This window comes from Poromitra crassiceps, assembly GCF_964638095.1.
Source record: "Poromitra crassiceps genome assembly, chromosome: 2".
NCBI classification, from domain to species: domain Eukaryota; kingdom Metazoa; phylum Chordata; class Actinopteri; order Beryciformes; family Melamphaidae; genus Poromitra; species Poromitra crassiceps.
The window spans coordinates 103,070,355-103,089,288 of NC_139624.1; the positions used below are offsets into that span (position 1 = coordinate 103,070,355).

Sequence of the window (18,934 nt, forward strand, 5' to 3'; positions counted from 1 at the left end):
AGAGAGGACACATGTTAAATCTACTGTAGCACAATCTCAAGCATCTCCTTCACTGGTAACGGATGGAGGACACAACCACAGCAGGAGAGTGGAGGACAAACGGAAGGGAAGAAGACAGCATCTCTCACCTAGATGGAATCCACTACTATAGTCAGCGTCCTCTGGTGATGAGAAGAGAGAGAGAGAGAGAGAGCAGAAGCCAGGAGAGAGGCAAGGTATAGTTAAAGAGCACAGTCAGAAAGCAACCTATCCCTCAAACGAAACACACATGGACAAACATACAGGTACAGAAAACAGACGTCAATACAACCTTTTTTATTGTGTTAATAGATTTTTTCCCGTCGTGTTAATCATGTATCAAATTGATTGCTTTGCGACTTTGTCCTGAGTCAGAGCCAGTGATGTAGTGGTAATAAGACTTTGTGTTGAGTCAGAGCCAGTGATGTAGTGGTAATAAGACTTTGTGTTGAGTCAGAGCCAGTGATGTAGTGGTAATAAGACTTTGTGCTGAGTCAGAGCCAGTGATGTAGTGGTAATAAGACTTTGTGCTGAGTCAGAGCCAGTGATGTAGTGGTAATAAGACTTTGTGCTGAGTCAGAGCCAGTGATGTAGTGGTAATAAGACTTTGTGCTGAGTCAGAGCCAGTGATGTAGTGGTAATAAGACTTTGTGTTGAGTCAGAGCCAGTGATGTAGTGGTAATAAGACTTTGTGCTGAGTCAGAGCCAGTGATGTAGTGGTAATAAGACTTTGTGCTGAGTCAGAGCCAGTGATGTAGTGGTAATAAGACTTTGTGCTGAGTCAGAGCCAGTGATGTAGTGGTAATAAGACTTTGTCCTGAGTCAGAGCCAGTGATGTAGTGGTAATAAGACTTTGTGTTGAGTCAGAGCCAGTGATGTAGTGGTAATAAGACTTTGTGCTGAGTCAGAGCCAGTGATGTAGTGGTAATAAGACTTTGTGTTGAGTCAGAGCCAGTGATGTAGTGGTAATAAGACTTTGTGTTGAGTCAGAGCCAGTGATGTAGTGGTAATAAGACTTTGTGCTGAGTCAGAGCCAGTGATGTAGTGGTAATAAGACTTTGTTCTGAGTCAGAGCCAGTGATGTAGTGGTAATAAGACTTTGTCCTGAGTCAGAGCCAGTGATGTAGTGGTAATAAGACTTTGTGTTGAGTCAGAGCCAGTGATGTAGTGGTAATAAGACTTTGTGCTGAGTCAGAGCCAGTGATGTAGTGGTAATAAGACTTTGTGCTGAGTCAGAGCCAGTGATGTAGTGGTAATAAGACTTTGTGCTGAGTCAGAGCCAGTGATGTAGTGGTAATAAGACTTTGTGCTGAGTCAGAGCCAGTGATGTAGTGGTAATAAGACTTTGTGCTGAGTCAGAGCCAGTGATGTAGTGGTAATAAGACTTTGTGCTGAGTCAGAGCCAGTGATGTAGTGGTAATAAGACTTTGTTCTGAGTCAGAGCCAGTGATGTAGTGGTAATAAGACTTTGTCCTGAGTCAGAGCCAGTGATGTAGTGGTAATAAGACTTTGTCCTGAGTCAGAGCCAGTGATGTAGTGGTAATAAGACTTTGTCCTGAGTCAGAGCCAGTGATGTAGTGGTAATAAGACTTTGTGTTGAGTCAGAGCCAGTGATGTAGTGGTAATAAGACTTTGTGTTGAGTCAGAGCCAGTGATGTAGTGGTAATAAGACTTTGTCCTGAGTCAGAGCCAGTGATGTAGTGGTAATAAGACTTTGTGCTGAGTCAGAGCCAGTGATGTAGTGGTAATAAGACTTTGTGCTGAGTCAGAGCCAGTGATGTAGTGGTAATAAGACTTTGTGCTGAGTCAGAGCCAGTGATGTAGTGGTAATAAGACTTTGTGCTGAGTCAGAGCCAGTGATGTAGTGGTAATAAGACTTTGTGCTGAGCCAGAGCCAGTGATGTAGTGGTAATAAGACTTTGTCCTGAGTCAGAGCCAGTGATGTAGTGGTAATAAGACTTTGTGTTGAGTCAGAGCCAGTGATGTAGTGGTAATAAGACTTTGTGCTGAGTCAGAGCCAGTGATGTAGTGGTAATAAGACTTTGTGCTGAGTCAGAGCCAGTGATGTAGTGGTAATAAGACTTTGTGCTGAGTCAGAGCCAGTGATGTAGTGGTAATAAGACTTTGTGTTGAGTCAGAGCCAGTGATGTAGTGGTAATAAGACTTTGTCCTGAGTCAGAGCCAGTGATGTAGTGGTAATAAGACTTTGTGCTGAGTCAGAGCCAGTGATGTAGTGGTAATAAGACTTTGTGCTGAGTCAGAGCCAGTGATGTAGTGGTAATAAGACTTTGTCCTGAGTCAGAGCCAGTGATGTAGTGGTAATAAGACTTTGTGCTGAGTCAGAGCCAGTGATGTAGTGGTAATAAGACTTTGTGCTGAGTCAGAGCCAGTGATGTAGTGGTAATAAGACTTTGTGCTGAGTCAGAGCCAGTGATGTAGTGGTAATAAGACTTTGTGCTGAGTCAGAGCCAGTGATGTAGTGGTAATAAGACTTTGTGCTGAGTCAGAGCCAGTGATGTAGTGGTAATAAGACTTTGTGCTGAGTCAGAGCCAGTGATGTAGTGGTAATACGACTTTGTGTTGAGTCAGAGCCAGTGATGTAGTGGTAATAAGACCAAGTTGAGTCAAGTATGACCTCCAGTCAGTGATCATCATAAGGCAAACAACCACCAACATAGCAAACTACTATAACACTACTATAAAAATTATTATAACTACTATAAAGATTAACTATAAGAAAACCATTAATTTATTTTATTTCCTCTTAAAATACCATATCTACATGCAACTTATATCAGTTTGCTAATGTATGATGTATAATATGAATTTAGATGAAAAAGATGTGGGAGGGGACAAACTAAATATAGGGGGGTTACCCTCCACCACATCCCTGGTCACTGCTTATGGATATGTAGGAAGCCCATGATAAAGTATTATGGATGAGTTCGGCAGGCCTGAGGTTACTGGAGGCTTCTGTGTGCGTGTGAAGGGATGATTATCCATCCCAGGCTGAGTTAAATAATGTCCGCTCTAATGAAAGTGAGTGAAGTTAGCTGATGAAAGATGAGGCTTTGGACAGTGCAATAGAGCCAATAACTTGCATCTGTGGTTTCTCCAAGTGGAGAAATCAACAGTGACGCCTGATGTTCCCCTTTAACAAGCATTTGGTTTGACGTGAGAAGACGGGCCAAAGGAAAACAGGAAGGACAGGGAGCAGAGGGTGAGATGAGGTAGAGGAGTGCTCCTCTGTCGCTGACCGTCTATGATACACAACAAATGTCTAAGGGGAACCAATCAGAGATGGCTTTACTGCTTGCGCATTGCAGCGCTATCAGCCAATGACGTATCAGTACGGTTCTATCCAACGGGAGAAGTCAGACAAGTGTAGTACCTTCGATCTCCTCAGCTGTGAGTGCACATCAGAAGCAAGGAATGGAAATGAATCAAAGTTAGAGAAAATGCCAGATTAAAAGTTAAGTTAAGAGTAGAGAAAAAGAGAAGGTCACCTACCAATCTCAATTGCCACATCATCTTCATCATCAAAAGAACAAAAGACAAACAAATGACAAACAGAAGAGTTAAAATCTTGACTGTATAGTATGTCATTCTAAATTGATCTACAATCTAGTTAACTGTGTCTGTGCAAGAAGGTAGAATACTATATTTTATAGTATCAACACTGTATACATATCTTGTTACTGAGGTGAGCCATTTCTCTTACAAAAATGAAATGTGGAATTTCTTTTTGTAATTTTTGTGAAAAATGCTCAGCTCCACTACCATTATAATTACATCAATTACTGCTTGTATCGTATTCACCTTATGTACCCACGCCCATTTGACCCGGTTGTGTGGCCGTATCAAAACTTCCGGCTAAAAATAATAATAAAATAAAATAAAAAATGGCTGCGCTGCTCCAATATCATCTAACTCTGAATTAACTAATAATTTAGCCAATTGTATGTAACATACCAAATAAAAGCAAACGGCAATGTCTAAGAATGCAACGCCATGTAACTGGCTCGTTAAGTCTCACATTCCAGGGAATTACGTTAAAGTCTGCGGGTCTTATTGACGTTAGTGGCTCGCGCTGCCTCGGAGGAGAGAAAACTATCTGAAGCTTTCTTTGTTGGAGTCCAGGTATGTTTTACAAGAAAGTGCTCGTCATTGTCGACGATAACGTTCACTGACCTGGCTAACAGTGGACACTCGCTTGCTTGCTGTGTACCGGCTCAAAGTAGTAGGCTACGTTCTTTATTTTACCCCTTCACTGTCCGCTCCAAAAACAACTATCTTATTTTGCGCAGTGACCGCCGGAAGTGTTAAAAGGACCCGGAAGAATTTGGCCCACTGTAAGGTCTGAACATAAGGTGAATAGGTTTACTACTACAGTATTATCACTTAGTATTAAAATGACTAGATGAGTGTTTCTACGGTTTCTATTTGGATAGAGGGAACCTTTATATGCATTGTTACCTAGTGACACACTGTCTGTGGACCATGCCTGTGGTGCATCCATAGTCGCTTCATAGAGAGAAACACATTAGATCCAATGGCCTCCAATAGGCTACTTCATATTGAAACATTGTTCTGGGTTTGCCTAAGTTGAAACCAATCAAGTGACCATTCAGATCCAGCATTCTTAAATGGGTTTGTGTTGTACTGTGGTGCTGTTCACTTTAACTTATGTATGGAGTATGGGTGTACTGTGGTGCTGTTCACTTTAAGTTATGTATGGAGTATGGATGTACTGTGGTGCTGTTCACTTTAAGTTATGTATGGAGTATGGATGTACTGTGGTGCTGTATGTGTAAGTTATGTATGGAGTATGGGTGTACTGTGGTGCTGTTCACTTTAACTTATGTATGGAGTATGGATGTACTGTGGTGCTGTTCACTTTAAGTTATGTATGGAGTATGGGTGTACTGTGGTGCTGTTCACTTTAAGTTATGTATGGAGTATGGATGTACTGTGGTGCTGTTCACTTTAAGTTATGTATGGAGTATGGATGTACTGTGGTGCTGTTCACTTTAAGTTATGTATGGAGTATGGATGTACTGTGGTGCTGTATGTGTAAGTTATGTATGGAGTATGGGTGTACTGTGGTGCTGTTCACTTTAACTTATGTATGGAGTATGGGTGTACTGTGGTGCTGTTCACTTTAAGTTATGTATGGAGTATGGATGTACTGTGGTGCTGTTCACTTTAAGTTATGTATGGAGTATGGAGAATGTTAAGTAGCTTTTTAAATGATCCATCAGGTGACCGCATCAGCGTGGTAACTGAGAAAGGTAGGTGTGTGTGTGTGTGTGTGTGTGTGTGTGTGTGTGTGTGTGTGTGTGTGTGTGTGTGTGCGTGTGTGTGTGTGTGTGTGCGCGCGTGTGTGACACAGACAGAGATGTAGTGAACATTTGGAGGCACTTAAAGATGCTTCCTCCCCTTCATGTGTTCCTGTTTCTGCAAAACAGGGTTAAATAAAAACATACATAACGCCATCTTGCAGAGCACGGGGCTCGCCTTACAGCACCACGCTCATTTCCCAGAGCGCACCTCAGCTCGGGGAGATGTTGCATCATGGCCGGCGGTAATGGTTAGCCACAACAGCAGTCAGGAACGATCACTGCTAAAGAACGCCTTTGCTGTGAGGTGGTTTCTTGCTAGAAGCTTCCAGGCCTGAGCGTGGTACTTTTTCTTTTTCAAGTATGGAGCCAAATGTGAATGGCCTTGCCTTTATCTGACATCTTGTTTCGCATGTTGCCGTGTGTTCACAGTAATGTTCCTTCTGATGCTGCCTCCTCCTGTCGTCATGTGACGTTTTAAGTAAAACCAGCTTGCGAAACACTCAAGACACAAGGGCAGGGGGCGAGCGACAGAGGAGGGAAGACGAGGGGGTTGACTTGAAAGAGGAAACGAGGACGACATGAGAGAATGAAAATGTGTGTGATGGAGATATCTCAAACCCTTCAAAGCGCTGCGCTCATGACGCTGTGGAAGGCTTTCATCTGGCACCTATCTGTGCACAGGAACACTTCACGTTGCCTAATGGCCTCAAACCTCGCTCCACGTCAACATTCCCGGTCTAATGAAACGGCGTGCGATAACGCTGTAGAACGGTCTAATGAAACGGCGTGCGATAACGCTGCAGAACGGTCTAATGAAACGGCGTGCGATAACGCTGCAGAACGGTCTAATGAAACGGCGTGCGATAACGCTGCAGAACGCACATCTCTGCATGTCTGAGAAGGCTGAAACGGTGGGAGCAGCGAAACCTCGTCCGTTTCACCCGGCTGAGCGAACATTTTGAGCGCGGCTGGCTGGAAGGAGCTGAAGTGATGCTGTTGTCGGCGCATGTGGATGGCCGGGCCTGCAGCGCTGGTGGCAGCCGAGCCTATCATTTAGTGAGCGGAGGAGCCAAGCCGCCCAGATTGTGGCTACACAGCTTCACAGTGCTTCTCAGTGTGCAGTCGACCAGTCAGCCAACCAGGCTGTTACTGGATGCCTTATGGTCAACTACCCCCCCCCCCATAGAGAGGGTGATATACATTTAGGGCTATATCATGTGTCGCCCGCTATAGGGAAGATTGACCACAGAGAATGACAGAAGGGGTGAGCTGAGGTTAGGGTTTTCTCCTGCATAGAGGAATTTCTGGCACCCCCCAAAGAGGTTTTAGTTCCCCCCCCCCCCCCCCCCCCCACCCAAAGAGGTTTTAGTGAGGGACATTATTTTATTCTTTGATTTTGGATTGAGGGGGGGGGGGGGATCCTGACAATAACTGATATATTTGAGTTCAGGACGACCCTGACTGCATATTAACTCAAAATCAAACTTTATTTTAAATCATTTTAGATCATTTCAAAGTTAAAGTCCCATGTTTTTTTGTTTTTACGTTGAAATGACTTCAGTCTGAAAGTTGGGGTGCTTTAAAAACACATTGCTCCATATGTTCAGCCTTTATGTGCGGACTGATCATGCTTACTGTGGTGCGCAGTCACCCCCCTAAAGGCCCATTCTGAGCCAGGAAAAGCCAAGAGAGAAAGATAAAGGGACGTATGTGTGTGTGTAGGATCAAAAGAGCAGATGGGGACATAGAAGGCTGTGGAGAAGAGAAAGAACAATAGTGGATACGACATATTTTGTGGTCCGGGACAGAAGTGATTAGGTTCTGGGCAAATGCTGGATGATGCTACCGCAGCAGGCCAACATATACAGTAGGTTTTCATCAAAGCGCGTCCTTGTTATCATCCCTGTCATCAATACTATGACAGTATTTCTGCTTCTCCTGATTTACCGACTCGAGGGGACAGAGAAAGTGCAGACGTCTCTGCGTCTCTTCACTTGGGAGCTTTGTGGATTACGCCTGGCTCACTCGGCCAGTCATCCAGCGGCACGCCGGCGCTGCACACAAATCTCCCGGCTATCTCGGAGGGGAGGTGGGATGACGACCCCTAGTCAACACCCTGTGGAGGGGACTGAGTTATGAGCTGATGTCACCCTCGCAGCCCAGATGAGACGGCTGGAATTTTCCAGATGATATAGAATCATAGAATGGGAACTTTGTCATGCATCTTTTGGTCTTCAAATGTAGAGCTGATTATTCAAAGTCTGGACGAGGAAATGAATGGCAGTGAAAGAAAGAGCTGCTCCGCATTAAAAGGCTGTCGGTTTTCATGAAATAGGGATTTTATATTGCAAAATGTACAGTATGTGTATGAGAGATGCTGGAGTTTTAAATACCAACATTTGGGTTAGGGCTCCACTCAGCACTCCTGCGATACTAATATGCAAAGAGCATTAACGTGAGTGGAAAAAATAACAACTTGATCTATAAAAGTTTAAGGGTGGTCTCTGCGGGGTTATCTGGCCCTAACCTTTCAAACTAAAATGGAACTTTTCTACCAAACCCATTGCGCTTGCAAATCTATTCCTTCTGTGTCTGTGAGCGTTTAAGTTGAAAAATGAAATGGACGGATAAATTGGACGCAGGTCCGGGTTCAGGGCCACTTAAGACCAATCTCGGGCGCCGTTTCGGAGCGGCTCGCTCTTTAACTGGAAAGTTAAAGACCGAACAAGGAAAGAGGGATCGCACGGTAACCTACGGAGAGAGACGCCGAAGGACCCCAAGGTGAGCGGTAAGTGTGTCCACGTGTTTGGTGGGCCGCAAACCAAACCAAACAATCAGACAGTGGAGAGGTTTGCATGTCAGACGGAGGGCCAGACGTGCTGTAAGAAAGCCCAGAGAGCTGTCAGGATGTTCAGAGGGAGCAGATGGGGCAGCTGGAGGTGGGCCAGACGTGGATGAGAGGGATTGGAGGGGGGTAAGATAGGACAGTTTGATAAGTACAGACATAAAATAGCCGATCTGACGCGCTGCGACCGATTATCAAGTCACTGGCAAGGCAAGGCAACTTCGATGATGGCGCTTTAAACATCAGTTTCATAAGCGAGGAATGCATCTAGAAACGTGCAACAGTGAGGAAAGTGATTATTTATATCTCGTAAATGTTAGGCGTAAATGGACATGGTTAAGCAATGCTCACCGCAACCCCTCGCCAAGACCAATATTGTTCCAGCCGACGGAGCTCCCGGGCTGGAAAGCGCGCGCGAGAGAGAGGGACCCTCCTCTTCTATCACCGCCTCAGCCCCCTTCGTAAAAGCAGGGGTCTCCATGGGTATCCGTCCATTAGGTTATAGTTTATGGCCCCGGGGCCAAGCCAAGCAGGACCCGAGCTCTCTCCCTCCGTCTGTCTTGACCCAGCCACTGCCGCTCCACAGGGTCACATTTGCTTATTCACTTCTTCCTGTCCCCCAAATCCTTCTTATTTCCCTCTGGATCTCTTCTTTTTGGGTTCTTGTACTGCCCTTCACTTTTATTCCCTCTACTCATCGCTTACATACAATCTGGATCCAAACTTTTTCTTTTGTACGCTGGGAACTGGACTTTAAGTGTGTGTGTAATGTGTGTATGTTGTGTGTATGCTGTGTGTATGCTGTGTGTATGTGTCCCTGCACGAACACAGAGTGGACTGTTATCACTCCCTGGTTATTCATCAAGTCCTGAGAGGGCCGTGTCAAGGGACTTCCTCCTCCTCCTTCTGCTGCTGCTGCTGCTGCTGCTGCTGCTCCTGCTGCTGCTGCTGCTGCTGCTGCTGCTGCTGCTGCTGCTCACACAGGCGAGCGAGAGCGAGTGCGTGCACACACCTCATATTTACACTATGTACTGCACATGACATGAGGGAGAAAGTATTGCTGGAGCTCAAAAGGAGACTTATGTTCCTCTAGCAGGGGACACTGTGGACTCTGCAACATGTTACACCTGCCCTCAGAGCAGAGTAGGTGGGGGCCCGGGGGGGGGGGGGGGGTCCCATAACTCACCAGAGGAACTGGGCCATTAAAGTGAAATAGTGAGGGAACAGTGTGCAGCAGTGTCTCCCTCAAACTTTTGAGCAGGCTATTTTGGGCCATCCTGCACCATGTATGCCAGTATGCGGTTGAACATAACCAGGAAATGACAACATCCATAATTCACCCGAGGGCTGAATCTGAGGTAAAAGAGCCTAACGCTATGTTTAGGGGTGGTCAGCTCAGCGTTGCTGCTTATTTCAGAGCTACATATTCAGAGACTCGTATTACATTAAAGGGCTGACCGCCATGTTGAGGGATGAAAGGGTAGTCAAATGGACATTTCCGTCCGAAAGTGGCAAACTACAGTGAAAAATAGGCCAATAGGAACTGGGTTTTGCTCCAAGACGGTGCACCGTGTGACCGGACCAGGCCTAACCCAAACACGTGTGTAGTGGATTGGGCTGAAGGCTCTGCATATGTCTGGCACCTCCAGAGAGCAGGGAGGGGAAGCAGCTATACACTACAGAAGAGAACCTGTCGGCTCGCATTAGGCCTGGATATGTGGTTGGATGTGTGTCAGCCACAGTGATTGACAGGTCACAGAGAGAGAGAGAGATAGATTGACAGGTCACGGAGAGAGAGAGAGAGCGAGAGAGAGAGAGAGAGAGAGAGAGAGGGAGAGAGAGAGAGAGAGAGAGAGAAAATTAGGGAGGGAGGGAGGGAAAGCCTTGTTGACAGGATTCATGTAATGTTAGAATAATATTGTAGCCGAGGACAAAGTGGAATGGCGATGCGGGGGGACATAGGGCACGGATACACGTCTTCGCTGTTGAGAAGTCGTATATGTGCATGTTGCTAGCGAGTCAAGCTTCTCGATGGAGCGGTCGCTGGCTGCTGTTGAGGAGAGAGTTACGATACCTCCCTTTCCTGATCTCCTACACCACAGCCAGGCTTGTTACAGGAGATGTCTGCTATGTTCTCCTGCTGTTCTGTTCTGCTGAGACTAGATTGGCAGGGGTGCAGTGCACAGGTTCACACAGTGAAACACGCTAATGTGCTCAGCAGAGCAGGGGTACATGTAGTCATTTTATGATAGCGAGCCAATATCACGTCCCTGGGCCTGCTATCAGATCGTTAATCCATCATTAGGCGTTGCTGCGATGTGGGGAGGCAAGGTAGGTCGGCTGGATGGTGTAAGGGTGGGAGAGGTTATCCAGAGGGCAGACCCCCTTAAAACCACATCAACACAGAGAGAGAGAGGGAGGAACGAGGAACAAGTCTGGCAAGAGAGAGAGGCTGAGAAAGAGTGAAACATGGAGCAGACGGTGAAAGTAAAATGGAAGGTGAAGCCAGACACAACACTTCCTCTGATGACAGGCGTGTAGCAGCGCAGACAGGAGTCAGTCAGGTGGGGCGCGTGTTAGAGAAACTCTCAACTCTCCTGACTCGCATCCCCGACTTCCACTCTTTCTTACTTCAGTCACTGTCCCTTCCTCTCCTCAGCCCACCCACCTGTCGCAGTGCTATTGGACGCAGAGTGCTGCTGCCACCCACCTGTCGCAGTGCTATTGGAGGCAGAGTGCTGCTCACTGTCCCTTCCTCTCCTCAGCCCACCCACCTGTCGCAGTGCTATTGGAGGCAGAGTGCTGCTGCCACCCACCTGTCGCAGTGCTATTGGAGGCAGAGTGCTGCTGCCACCCACCTGTATTAGTGCTATTGGAGGCAGAGTGCTGCTGCCACCCACCTGTCGTAGTGCTATTGGAGGCAGAGTGCTGCTGCCACCCACCTGTCGCAGTGCTATTGGAGGCAGAGTGCTGCTGATTTGTGAGGCCACCCTCACACCGGATAATAATATGCTTACATGCTCGTCGGCTGGAGGCCCTCTGGACCTGGAGCGTCGCAGCAGGCCGCCGCAGTGCGAATCTCCTGGAGGAGGAGAGGAGTGGATAGAAAGAGAGAGAGAGAGAGAGAGAGAGAGAGGCACAATAAAACCATCAGCTTTCACGACCGCACAGGGAATAATAAACACTCTCCGCTATGCTAGAGAGAATCTGTTCTTCAATATCCACCAGCTCCACTCTTTCAGTGGAGAGCGGTGAAAGGAGAGGGGATCTGCAGTTTTGTCAACGCATGCTGTTGACAAAACTGCACGGATGAACTTGAAGGCTTTGTCAAATGAGTGCTCTTTGCTTCTTTCACTCTCTCCCTCCCTCTCCCTCTGTCCGGTGCCAAGAAACTGCCCCGGCCCTCCTGAGCTGAGCTCTCTGTGTTGCACATCAGCGCGGGCCGTCCGAGCGCACCACTGATGTGCCATTTTCCATCCGCTCCTCGTCCAAAGTGGATCGGTACCAGCGCTATCATTTTCTGTCATTACTCATTTTGGGCCAGACATTGTGCGGAAATCCAGACTATTTTGGCTGGGGCGAGGCAAGAAAAAAGAAGGGGGTGTGTGGAGTGGGGGTGCCGGGGTTGTGCAGAGAGAGAGAGGGAGAGAGAGAGAGAGAGAGAAAGAGAGAGAGGGAGAGAGAGAGAGAGAGAAAGAGAGAGAGAGAGAGAGAGAGAGAGAGAGAGGGTGAAACTCCTTTGAGTGTGACAGCAGAGAAGCCAGTGGGGTCGGCCTTGTTAAGAGGCAATGGTAGATGGTAAACAGGACAAGGCTTGTTCTAGTTGGGGAATATGAATTACCAACAGCGTGTGTGTGTGTGTGTGTGTGTGTGTGTGTGCGTGTGTGTGTGTGTGTCCATCCTGGTGTCTTACCGCTCCTGGAACTGCTTGGAGGGGATGAGGCCGGCGCGGGGGTTGGCGTCACCCTCATGTTTGGCCTGCCACCAGGTGGCGTCATCCTGGCTCATGATCTGAAGGATGGAGCCCCTCTTGAAGGCCAGTCCGGCCTCCTTACACGGGATGGCTTTGTCCTCCTTGGGGTCGTAGTCAAAGAGGGCCTTCACGAACACCTGGGGGAAGACGAGGAAGACACGGTGTGAGGACAGGGTGGGGGGGGGGGGGGGGGGGGGGACGGTTCATTGCAAATGACCTCTCCCTCTGTTGGATGTGAAGGTGAAGTCTAGGGATGTCGTCGCCATGAACACCGGTGCTTAGCGTGATTGGTCTGGAAAGGTCACTGCAATCAGAACTGGAACCCCACGCCCCGCTGGCCAAGTTGGTCTGTCCATGTCGTTCAATCAACACTTGTGATGGACTTAAGCCCTGTCAGCCTTTCCCAAGCATGGCGAGACTTAACAACTCCAGGCTCCAGCTGGAAGTCCCGCGCTCTGTTCCGCCCTGTGACTTTCTCCGGTTCGCAAACGCAAATTAACATCAGTGCTCTTTTCCGTACCGAGGAACAAACCAATGAGAAAAAAAAGGAAGGGTTCCTTTTTTCTTTTGAAACCGTGATGGTCTAATTTGTTTTGGCAGCGGGGGAGAGACACACCTCGTCAACACAAAGGAGGTCAGACCTGTGAGGGGAAAAATCTTTGACATCTTTTCCCGTCGCGGGCGGCGACTGCAAACCTACAGCACCTCGCAGTGTCCTCTGTCCAAATAAAGCGCTGTCATGATGAGTTATCACTCCTAAGACACCTCGGTACATGTGGAAAGCGCAGAGAGAGGGAGGGAAAGTAAGTGTGTGTGTGTGTGTGTGTGTGTGTGTGTCTGTGTGTGTGTGTGTGTGTGAGATAGAGAGAGAGAGATGGAGACAGCCGAAGGAGGGAGTCATTGACATGGGAGCGAGATACAGTATTACGTTTTTCGTTGTCTAACTGATTTAAGGAGCGCTTTGTGCCATGTAGTGAAATTAGATGTCAGACGGGGACGTTTCGTTTGGGTCAGAACAGGCGCTTTGGCTGTTAAACCCCCAGCCGCAGGATACACTCATACATCTACATACTGAAAGATCCAGTTTTTCTTCTCCTGGATTGTTTTCACATCTCTTACTTATCCATGTTTTTCCAGTTGGTTTTACACGTGTAGCTAGTTAGCTGCTCTTCCATGTATCAACGCTACCGGATGTAAGCATGCAGAAGCAGCGGCTGAGGTTTTGGCGCTCGCAGACAATTCTTAAGATGGGATTTCTTAAAGGGACAGACACACTAAAACCATTAAACGATGACAGAGGATGTAACTGGCCCACCCCGTCCCGTACGCCCATACGTACAGTCATGCTTGCAGGGTGGGCCGTGTGGTGAATAATGGTACAGCGGCTTATGCTTTGACCCTGCTGCTTAAGAGCGAGGAGTGGATCCAGCCTCTCTCTGCCATTGATAGATGAGCGCATGAGAAATGGCACATCAACACCCCAGTGGGTGAGCATGATGCTATGACAGCCAAGTTCAGAGTTAGACCGGCCGCATGTTGCACAGCTACTGTACACACAATGTTGCCATGTCCTATGAAGAGGCCTGCTTACTGTATTCCCTTCTCATTCGCATTTGACAGCTATCCTTTTCCCCATTTCTCCCTACCTTAACCCAATCAACATAACGACTAAGCCAGGACAAGACCTACCTTAAGCCAATCAACATAACGACTAAGCCAGGACAGGATCTACCTTAACCCAATCAACATAACGACTAAGCCAGGACAGGATCTACCTTAACCCAATCAACATAACGACTAAGCCAGGACAGGACCTACCTTAACCCAATCAACATAACGACTAAGCCAGGACAGGACCTACCTTAACCCAATCAACATAACGACTAAGCCAGGACAGGACCTACCTTAACCCAATCAACATAACGACTAAGCCAGGACAGGACCTACCTTAACCCAATCAACATAACGACTAAGCCAGGACAGGACCTACCTTAACCCAATCAACATAACGACTAAGCCAGGACAGGATCTACCTTAACCCAATCAACATAACGACTAAGCCAGGACAGGATCTACCTTAACCCAATCAACATAACGACTAAGCCAGGACAGGATCTACCTTAACCCAATCAACATAACGACTAAGCCAGGACAGGACCTACCTTAACCCAATCAACATAACGACTAAGCCAGGACAGGATCTACCTTAACCCAATCAACATAACGACTAAGCCAGGACAGGATCTACCTTAACCCAATCAACATAACGACTAAGCCAGACAAGACCTACCTTAACCCAATCAACATAACGACTAAGCCAGGACAGGATCTACCTTAACCCAATCAACATAACGACTAAGCCAGGACAGGACCTACCTTAACCCAATCAACATAACGACTAAGCCAGGACAGGATCTACCTTAACCCAATCAACATAACGACTAAGCCAGGACAGGATCTACCTTAACCCAATCAACATAACGACTAAGCCAGGACAGGATCTACCTTAACCCAATCAACATAACGACTAAGCCAGACAAGACCTACCTTAACCCAATCAACATAACGACTAAGCCAGGACAGGACCTACCTTAACCCAATCAACATAACGACTAAGCCAGGACAGGACCTACCTTAACCCAATCAACATAACGACTAAGCCAGACAAGACCTACCTTAACCCAATCAACATAACGACTAAGCCAGGACTGGATCTACCTTAACCCAATCAACATAACGACTAAGCCAGACAAGACCTACCTTAACCCAATCAACATAACGACTAAGCCAGGACAGGACCTACCTTAACCCAATCAACATAACGACTAAGCCAGACAAGACCTACCTTAACCCAATCAACATAACGACTAAGCCAGGACAGGACCTACCTTAACCCAATCAACATAACGACTAAGCCAGGACAGGACCTACCTTAACCCAATCAACATAATAACTAAGCCAGGACAGGACCTACCTTAACCCAATCAACATAACGACTAAGCCAGGACAGGACCTACCTTAACCCAATCAACATAACGACTAAGCCAGGACAGGACCTACCTTAACCCAATCAACATAACGACTAAGCCAGACAAGACCTACCTTAACCCAATCAACATAACGACTAAGCCAGGACAGGACCTACCTTAACCCAATCAACATAACGACTAAGCCAGGACAGGACCTACCTTAACCCAATCAACATAACGACTAAGCCAGGACAGGACCTACCTTAACCCAATCAACATAACGACTAAGCCAGGACAGGATCTACCTTAACCCAATCAACATAACGACTAAGCCAGACAAGACCTACCTTAACCCAATCAACATAACGACTAAGCCAGGACAGGACCTACCTTAACCCAATCAACATAACGACTAAGCCAGGACAGGACCTACCTTAACCCAATCAACATAACGACTAAGCCAGGACAGGACCTACCTTAACCCAATCAACATAACGACTAAGCCAGAACAGGACCTACCTTAACCCAATCAACATAACAACTAAGCCAGGACAGGATCTACCTTAACCCAATCAACATAACAACTAAGCCAGGACAGGATCTACCTTAACCCAATCAACATAACGACTAAGCCAGGACAGGACCTACCTTAACCCAATCAACATAATAACTAAGCCAGGACAGGACCTACCTTAACCCAATCAACATAACGACTAAGCCAGGACAGGACCTACCTTAACCCAATCAACATAACGACTAAGCCAGACAAGACCTACCTTAACCCAATCAACATAACGACTAAGCCAGACAAGACCTACCTTAACCCAATCAACATAACGACTAAGCCAGGACAGGACCTACCTTAACCCAATCAACATAACGACTAAGCCAGGACAGGACCTACCTTAACCCAATCAACATAACGACTAAGCCAGGACAGGACCTACCTTAACCCAATCAACATAACGACTAAGCCAGAACAGGACCTACCTTAACCCAATCAACATAACAACTAAGCCAGGACAGGATCTACCTTAACCCAATCAACATAACAATTAAGCCAGGACAGGATCTACCTTAACCCAATCAACATAACGACTAAGCCAGGACAGGACCTACCTTAACCCAATCAACATAATAACTAAGCCAGGACAGGACCTACCTTAACCCAATCAACATAACGACTAAGCCAGACAAGACCTACCTTAACCCAATCAACATAACGACTAAGCCAGGACAGGACCTACCTTAACCCAATCAACATAACGACTAAGCCAGGACAGGACCTACCTTAACCCAATCAACATAACGACTAAGCCAGGACAGGACCTACCTTAACCCAATCAACATAACGACTAAGCCAGAACAGGACCTACCTTAACCCAATCAACATAATAACTAAGCCAGGACAGGACCTACCTTAACCCAATCAACATAACAACTAAGCCAGGACAGGATCTACCTTAACCCAATCAACATAACGACTAAGCCAGACAAGACCTACCTTAACCCAATCAACATAACGACTAAGCCAGGACTGGATCTACCTTAACCCAATCAACATAACGACTAAGCCAGACAAGACCTACCTTAACCCAATCAACATAACGACTAAGCCAGGACAGGATCTACCTTAACCCAATCAACATAACGACTAAGCCAGACAAGACCTACCTTAACCCAATCAACATAACGACTAAGCCAGGACAGGACCTACCTTAACCCAATCAACATAACGACTAAGCCAGGACAGGACCTACCTTAACCCAATCAACATAACGACTAAGCCAAGACAGGACCTACCTTAACCCAATCAACATAACGACTAAGCCAGGACAGGACCTACCTTAACCCAATCAACATAACGACTAAGCCAGGACAGGACCTACCTTAACCCAATCAACATAACGACTAAGCCAGAACAGGACCTACCTTAACCCAATCAACATAACAACTAAGCCAGGACAGGATCTACCTTAACCCAATCAACATAACGACTAAGCCAGGACAGGACCTACCTTAACCCAATCAACATAATAACTAAGCCAGGACAGGACCTACCTTAACCCAATCAACATAACGACTAAGCCAGGACAGGACCTACCTTAACCCAATCAACATAACGACTAAGCCAGACAAGACCTACCTTAACCCAATCAACATAACGACTAAGCCAGGATAGGATCTACCTTAACCCAATCAACATAACGACTAAGCCAGACAAGACCTACCTTAACCCAATCAACATAACGACTAAGCCAGGACAGGATCTACCTTAACCCAATCAACATAACAACTAAGCCAGACAAGACCTACCTTAACCCAATCAACATAACGACTAAGCCAGGACAGGACCTACCATAACCCAATCAACATAACGACTAAGCCAGGACAGGACCTACCTTAACCCAATCAACATAACGACTAAGCCAGGACAGGACCTACCTTAACCCAATCAACATAACGACTAAGCCAGGACAGGACCTACCTTAACCCAATCAACATAACGACTAAGCCAGGACAGGACCTACCTTAACCCAATCAACATAACGACTAAGCCAGGACAGGACCTACCTTAACCCAATCAACATAACGACTAAGCCAGGACAGGACCTACCTTAACCCAATCAACATAACGACTAAGCCAGACAAGACCTACCTTAACCCAATCAACATAACGACTAAGCCAGGACAGGATCTACCTTAACCCAATCAACATAACGACTAAGCCAGACAAGACCTACCTTAACCCAATCAACATAACGACTAAGCCAGGACAGGATCTACCTTAACCCAATCAACATAACGACTAAGTCAGACAAGACCTACCTTAACCCAATCAACATAACGACTAAGCCAGGACAGGACCTACCTTAACCCAATCAACATAACGACTAAGCCAGGACAGGACCTACCTTAACCCAATCAACATAACGACTAAGCCAGGACAGGACCTACCTTAACCCAATCAACATAACGACTAAGCCAGACAGGACCTACCTTAACCCAATCAACATAACGACTAAGCCAGGACAGGATCTACCTTAACCCAATCAACATAACGACTAAGCCAGGACAGGATCTACCTTAACCCAATCAACATAACGACTAAGCCAGGACAGGATCTACCTTAACCCAATCAACATAACGACTAAGCCAGGACAGGATCTACCTTAACCCAATCAACATAACGACTAAGCCAGGACAGGACCTACCTTAACCCAATCAACATAACAACTAAGCCAGGACAGGATCTACCTTAACCCAATCAACATAACAACTAAGCCAGGACAGGATCTACCTTAACCCAATCAACATAACGACTAAGCCAGGACAGGACCTACCTTAACCCAATCAACATAACAACTAAGCCAGGACAGGATCTACCTTAACCCAATCAACATAACAACTAAGCCAGGACAGGATCTACCTTAACCCAATCAACATAACGACTAAGCCAGGACAGGACCTACCTTAACCCAATCAACATAACGACTAAGCCAGGACAGGCTCTACCTTAACCCAATCAACATAACGACTAAGCCAGGACAGGACCTACCTTAACCCAATCAACATAACGACTAAGCCAGACAAGACCTACCTTAACCCAATCAACATAACGACTAAGCCAGGACAGGATCTACCTTAACCCAATCAACATAACAACTAAGCCAGGACAGGACCTACCTTAACCCAATCAACATAACGACTAAGCCAGACAAGACCTACCTTAACCCAATCAACATAACGACTAAGCCAGGACAGGATCTACCTTAACCCAATCAAC

The 18,934-nt window shown here is 46.7% G+C and overlaps 1 protein-coding gene across 2 annotated transcripts in view; it reads right to left on the minus strand.

The window, feature by feature from the left end:
• mpp7a (MAGUK p55 scaffold protein 7a) overlaps positions 1–18,934 on the minus strand; it is a 218,194-nt gene that overhangs the window by 40,947 nt on the left and 158,313 nt on the right. For both annotated transcript variants that reach the window (XM_083660406.1, XM_083660407.1), the window contains 2 exons: positions 12,119–12,315; positions 11,223–11,287 (listed from right to left, as the gene is read on the minus strand). In XM_083660406.1, coding sequence (XP_083516532.1) covers positions 11,223–11,287; positions 12,119–12,315 — 262 coding nt within the window. The remainder of the gene's footprint in view (positions 1–11,222; positions 11,288–12,118; positions 12,316–18,934) is intronic.